At 42.1% G+C, this 6803-nt stretch overlaps 1 protein-coding gene across 1 annotated transcript in view; it reads left to right on the forward strand.

Moving 5' to 3' along the window:
* The window catches only part of LOC134345859 (rab11 family-interacting protein 1-like), a 105025-nt gene extending 99234 nt beyond the window's left edge, over positions 1 to 5791 (forward strand). The window contains exon 6 of the mRNA XM_063047175.1: positions 3615 to 5791. Within this exon, the coding sequence (XP_062903245.1) occupies positions 3615 to 3836 (222 nt within the window). The 3' untranslated portion in view covers positions 3837 to 5791. The remainder of the gene's footprint in view (positions 1 to 3614) is intronic.
* Positions 5792 to 6803: the final 1012 nt, after the last annotated feature.

Raw genomic sequence — 6803 nt, forward strand, 5'->3', positions numbered from 1 at the left:
AAAGCGGTGGATGTTGTCTATATGGACTTCAGTAAGGCCTTTGACAAGGTTCCACACGGAAGGTTAGTTAGGAAAGTTCAATCATTAAGTATTGATATTGAAGTAGTAAAATGGATTCAACAGTGGCTAGATGGGAGATGCCAGAGAGTAGTGGTGGATAACTGTTTGTCAGGTTGGAGGCCGGTGACTAGTGGTGTGCCTCAGGGATCTGTACTGGGTCCAGTGTTGTTTGTCATATACATTAATGATCTGGATGATGGGGTTGTAAATTGGATTAGTAAGTATGCAGATTATAGTAAGATAGGTAGCGTTGTGGATAATGAAGTAGGTTTTCAAAACTTGCAGAGAGATTTAGGCCAGTTAGAAGAGTGGGCTGAAAGATGGCAGGTGGTGATAAGTGATAATGCTGATAAGTGTGAGGTGCTACATTTTGGTAGGACTAATCAAAATAGGACATACATGGTAAATGGTAGGGCATTGAAGAATGCAGTAGAACAGAGGGATCTAGGAATAATGGTGCGTAGCTCCCTGAAGGTGGAAACTCATGTGGATGGGGTGGTGAAGAAACCTTTTGGTATGCTGGCCTTTATATATCAGAGCTTTGAGTATAGGAGTTGGGATGTAATGTTAAAATTGTACAAGGCATTGGTAAGGGCAAATTTGGAGTATTGTGTACAGTTCTGGTCACCGAATTATAGGAAAGTTGTCAACAAAATAGAGAGAGTACAGAGAAGATTTTCAAGAATGTTACCTGGGTTTCACCCCTGAGTTACAGAGAAAGGTTGAACAAGTTAGGTCTTCATTCTTTGGAGTGTAGAAATTTGAGGGGGGACTTGATAGAGGTATTTAAAATTATCAGGGGGATAGATAGAGTTGACGTGGATAGGCTTTGTCCATTGAGAGTAGGGGAGATTCAAACAAGAGGACACGAGTTGAGAGTTAGGGGGCAAAATTTTAGGGGTAACACGAGTGGGAACTTCTTTACTCAGAGAGTGGTGGCTGTGTGGAAGGAGCTTCCAGTAGAATTGGTAGAGGCAGGTTCGATATTGTCATTTAAAGAAAAATTGGATAGGTATATGGACAGGAAAGGAATGGAGGGTTATGGGCTGAGTGCAGGTCGGTGGGACTGGGTGAGAGTAAGTGTTTGGCATGGACCAGAAGGGCCGAGATGGCCTGTTTCCATGCTGTAATTGTTATATCGTTATATGTGTGTATATATATATTTTTTATATATATATGTTTAATATACATTTAATATATATATATGTTGAATAGTTAAAAATAGTAATGCAAAAACAGAATTAATAATTTTAAAATAGTGCAGTGTTCATGGGTTCAGTGTCCATTTAGAAATCTGATGGTGGGGGAAGAAGCTGTTGCTGAATTGTTGAGTGTGCACCTTCAGGCTCCTCTACCTGAGAAGAGCGGATGTCCTGAGTGATGGGGGTCCTTAATAATGGATGCCGCCTTTCTGAGGCACTGTTCCATGAAGATGTCTTGGATACTGTGGAGGCTAGTACCCATGGTGTGCTGACTAATTTTACAACTTTCTGTAGCTTTTGGTCCTATGTAGTAGGCCACCCCCCACCGCCACCCCCGTTCAGTGAGACCGTGATGTCCGTCCGTTCATTAAGTCCTTGTTGGCCTCGATGCTTCTTGCATGCCAGTTTCCCATAACCCTTAATTATTACTCTTCCAATAATTTATCTCTCTCCATTGTAACTGCATTTCATCACCTCCCAATCCCAAATTCAGGGGAAGAGATTTCCTTCTCTGAGAGATGAAATTTCTTGGCACCTCATTTTAATAGACCATCCCTTTATTTTGTCGTTACCTCCCTTTGTTTATTAATCTCACACTGGTGATAACATTTCAGCAATATTCCTGTGAGGTCCCTTAGGATCTTCCATGTTCTAATTAGGTCACCCTTCATTCTTCTAAACTCCAGAGAACAGAAACTCAAAAAGTCTAGGCTCTCTTCACAGGACAACTCTCAAATCCAAGGAATTAGCCTGTGAATCTCCTTAGGGCTGCCTTCATTGCTACCGTGGGGCAGCACGGTAGTGTGGCAGTTGCCATAACGTTTTAAAGATTAAAGATTGGCTTTTTTGTCACATATACAAAAACAAAACAGACAGTGAAATGCGTAATTTTGCATTGAATCAAATCAGCGAGGATTGTGCTGGTCAGCCAGTGACTGTCACCACCATAGCGGTGGCTAACGCACTACTTCACAGGGCCAGCTGTAGGACCAGAGTTCCTGTTGTGGATTTAATATTTGAGTAACATTGTGAACAGATTGTTTAATTAAGCATTCTTTGTTTAAATAGTTTATTGTGAGTTATATGTAAAATACATGAATGGTGTACATTGTTGCATAACCCATAAGGGTGCACTTCACTAATGTGAAAAACCACTGAGCACACGAGTTATCCCTGGCTCCATGTTTTTCTTTCAATTAGTTTTATGTTTTGAAATTATGAAACATAACAGTTCCATTCTCACCACTGTCTATAAGGAGTTTGTACGTTGTCCCTGTGATCACGTACGTGTCGTCCGGGTGCGCTGGTTTCCTCACACGTTCCAAAGACATACAAGAAAGGGTTACTAAGGTGTGGGTTTCCTGTGTTCGCGCCTGAAGCAGTTGTGGGCTTCCCCCAGCACATTCTCAGACTGTGTGGGTCACTGTACGTTTCAATGTACTTGTGACAAATAAAGTTAATCTTTAGCTATATGCTTTAAAAAAAAAGTTACCAGAACCAAATCCATGCACAGTATTCCAGTGTGACCTCACTGTGTAGAACTGGAACAAATCAACCCCTCTTCTCAAATTCTAGACTTCTTGCATTTAACACCAACATGCTGTTTGATTTCTGGGAAGAAGGGGCTTGTGTTGCTGTTTTGTTGCTTGTTGTGTTCTGTGTTGTTCTGCTGAGGTATGTTCTGTTGGCGCTCCAGAATATGTGGCCACACTTGCAGGCGCCCCCAGCATATCCTCAGGTGTGTTGGTTGTTAACGCAAACAGTGCCATTCACTGGATGTTTTTGTGTACATGTGATGAACCTGAATTTGAATCTGACTATAACTACTTGATGTTTTTGGGAAGGGAGAAATTGCTTTTATATCCTATTGGTAGAAAGTCACGCTAACTGAGACAAGTTAATATTTATGAAGAAAAAATTTGGCATATTAGTTTGGGACACTGCAATGAAATATTGTGATGAATAGATACCTTTCTCTGAAGTACTAGAACAGTTTAGCTAGAGAACTGTAAATAAAAAACATTCCAATGTATTATAATATCTCAGTTTAAACAGACTTTGTTGCATGCTGCAAAGACACAGGAGGCCACATGCAATGCCGGGCTAGATAATTCTGGTATCTATTTGTGCTTGGGAGTGGAGGGGGGGGGGTGGGGGTGGGGGTGTGGGTTGATGTTCTCGTTGCCATTTACGTGATTTGTTTTTTTGTGCGAGTGGCGGGGTTGATGTTTAACTGGTTTTCTTTGTTTCGTGGCTGTCTGGAGTAGGCGAATCTCGGAGTTGCGTACTGTGTATATACTTTGATCATAAATGTCCCTTGAGCCTATTTGTAACGTTTTCTTCGTTTTGCAGGAATCTAAGGTGGTGGACCCCGCAGAGCACTACTACCACCTCACACATGACGAGCTCATCAAAAAAGTCCTGCAGCAGGAATCGGAGCTGCGGAAGAAGGAAGAGCACGTGCGAGATCTGGAGGAGTATATCGACCTCTTGCTAGTGCAGATTATGGAGCAGAATCCTAGCATTCTCCAGTCAGTCAGTGAGAAGATGAAGAACAAGGCATTGACCAAATAATCCATTGTGCCTGACTGGGTGCTTGTTGGAATGACATGCAAATACCACAGCAGATATAAAATAATGACATTCTTGGTGCAAAATGATCTATTGAGGATCATTTTGCATTAAGAGGGGGCAGCGGTGAAGAGGTGGGAAGGAGGAACGAGGTTCAGTAAAGTCTCGGTTTGAGACTTTGTTTTCACGATTAATACTGGAGGCAAATTGCTTAGATTTATATGCATAAAAAGTTCTGACATAGAGCAACTCTTTCTTAGCTGGCATTGATGAGTATACTACAAAACAGAAATGATCAATTCTTCTTTTGCCGTGGCCACAGTATGACTGCTTTGCGAAATGAAGCGAATATTTGGGGAATCTTCCAAGCGAGATATCTTCGCTAGGCGTGAGGAAAACTTGCAGGTGTTAAACTGCATCTAACCTGGCCCCCGTGTCTTTGCAAGCCTATTTAAACTATCTGAGATATTATAATTTAATGGATTCTTTCTCATTCACACCTCTCCAGCCAAATAGTTCTAGTAGTTCGGAAAAGGTATCTACTGTTGGCAAGATTAATTCCAGTTACCCAAACTAAGCTGGCCTGGTGATTCTCTTTCTTCAGTTTGTTCAGGCTGGAAAGCCCTTGTAAATAACTAGGAATGAGAACTATCCTCTATGCAATATTGATGCCACACTATTGTGCTGTAAAATTAGTGGAATGGGTGCTACCAAAGACATACTGAAGCTGATGCTTTGCCTATCTGGCCCGACACCAGGCACTGCTTAAAGGAACAGCATCTCAGTGACTGCAGTTTCCTGTGCCGACCTTTGGATGCACTAGACTTTATAAAGGTACCAAGATCTGTTCAAAGACTGGTCCTTTGGGATGGTGAGAGAGCATGAATTTGCCACTGTCAGACGTCAGAGCACTTTCCAGCAAGGTCTGAATTAGCAGCGGAGCAAGAGCTTATTTTTGCCCCTTATTGCCCACCACCAGCCCCTGGCATTGTGTAGTGTCTGTGGCGCAAACCCACTGGCTTCTGGTCTAAATGGTCAAGTCGTGCATGTTGGGATGGTGGGATAGTGGAAGAACACAACTATCCTTTTGAGTTCAATTTCTTCTGAGGCAGTTGCGTTTATTGGAGAAAGAGCTTTGTGGTGGTGCACCTGCCTTCCCATCGGACGCACGCACACACACTTCAGCAAACAGTCAAGAATCTGATCTCGTGAAGAATAGCTTTTCTGGTGCTTTTTCATCTTGAAGAAAAAGATTCACGTTTCAACAGGAACTGTGTTCATGAGTAGAAGACTGTACCAAGTCTCTCAGGAAATTGATGGGTATTACAGCTGCAGTTATTTTTGTAAGGGGATGGGTGGGTGGGGTGGGGAGAGTTTGCTTCAGTCTCTATGCTGAACGCCATCTATAAAGATTACTTAGAGCACGGTATTTTTTGCCTTATTATATTTTGTATACTCTTATCACGGATTTAAGTATTTAAGAGCTGGCTGTTCTCAAAGCAAATACATCGAGATAAAGTTAAATCCGAGTTAATTAAAATTAAAGTTAGAGATTCGATATCCTGAACGATATCTTGCAGCTGCTTCTCTGTAGGTCTTGTTATTAAATAGCATTGTGCAGAAGCATTCAAGAAGCAAGTTATGATCACCTGCAAAGTTTCATTGTCGATGTATTGTCTGGAGTTTAAAAAATAAATAAATACATAATTATCGCAAGGGTTTGCTTTGAGGTGGGAATATTCTGAATCATTCTCCACTTCCTTAAAACCTCAGTGTCCACTGTAGAGAGCCCTACCATACTTCGCTGCATACAGCTCATTGGCATCTGCCCTATTATTAGGTGTAGAAACCTATTTCTCCAATTGCCTTTGCTGTGTAACTGGTGTATATAGAAAAGAGCTTTCAAGATTGCTACCTGTTAATAAAAATATATTAAGAAATAATAAAAGTAGCTTTTTTCCAAGATAAATGTGTGAGTGTATTAATAATAAAAATTCCTTGACACTTCCCGTGAATTGGAATGCATCCAAATGAAGCCTAGTCACAGGATTGGAAATTTCCACCTTGCATGGTTGATGAATTAAGCGTGATTGCACCACAGTAGCGTAGCGGTTAGTGTGACACTATTACAGCTCAGGCATTCGAGAGTTCAGAGTTCAATTCCAGTGCTTGTCTGTAAGAGGTTTGTATGTTCTCGCCCGTTAACCACATGGGTTTCCTCCCACAGTCCAAAGATGTACCATTTAGTAGGTTAATTGGTCATTGTAAATGGTCTTGTGATTAGACAAGGGTTAAATCGGTGGGTGCTGGGCAGTGAAATTGTTGGGCTGGAAGGGCCTGCCCGTGCTGTTCCACTAAATAAGTTCATTTTGCCTTTCCTGCATCAGCAGCAGAAAGATAACTCAGTTTTGACTGTCACATTTCATTTTCTAAAAGGTTGGGAGATAGAAAAATAGAAAACCTACAGCACAATACAGGCCCTTCAGCCCACAAAGCTGTGCTGAACATGTCCTTACCTTAGAACTACCTAGGCTTACCCATAGCCCTCTATTTTTCTAACCTCCATGCACCTGTCCAGGAGTCTCCTAAAAGACCCTATCGTTTCTACCTCCACCACCGTCACCGGCAGCCCATTTCATGCACTCACCACTCTCTGCGTAAAAAAACTTACTCCTGACATCTCCTCTGTACCTACTTCCAAGCACCTTAAAACTGTGCCCTCTCGTGCTAGCCATTTCAGCCCTGGGGAAAAGCCTCTGACTATCCACGCGATCTATGCCTCTCATTATCTTGTACACCTCTATCAAGTCACCTTTCATCCTCCATCGCTCCAAGGAGAAAAGGCCGAGTTCACTCAACCTATTCTCACAAGGCATGCTGTCCAATCCAGGCAACATCCTTGTAAATCTCCTCTGCACCCTTTCTATGGTTTCCACATCCTTCCTGTAGTGAGGAGACCTGAATTGAGCA

Source organism: Mobula hypostoma, chromosome 4 (assembly GCF_963921235.1).
Source record: "Mobula hypostoma chromosome 4, sMobHyp1.1, whole genome shotgun sequence".
NCBI lineage: Eukaryota > Metazoa > Chordata > Chondrichthyes > Myliobatiformes > Myliobatidae > Mobula > Mobula hypostoma.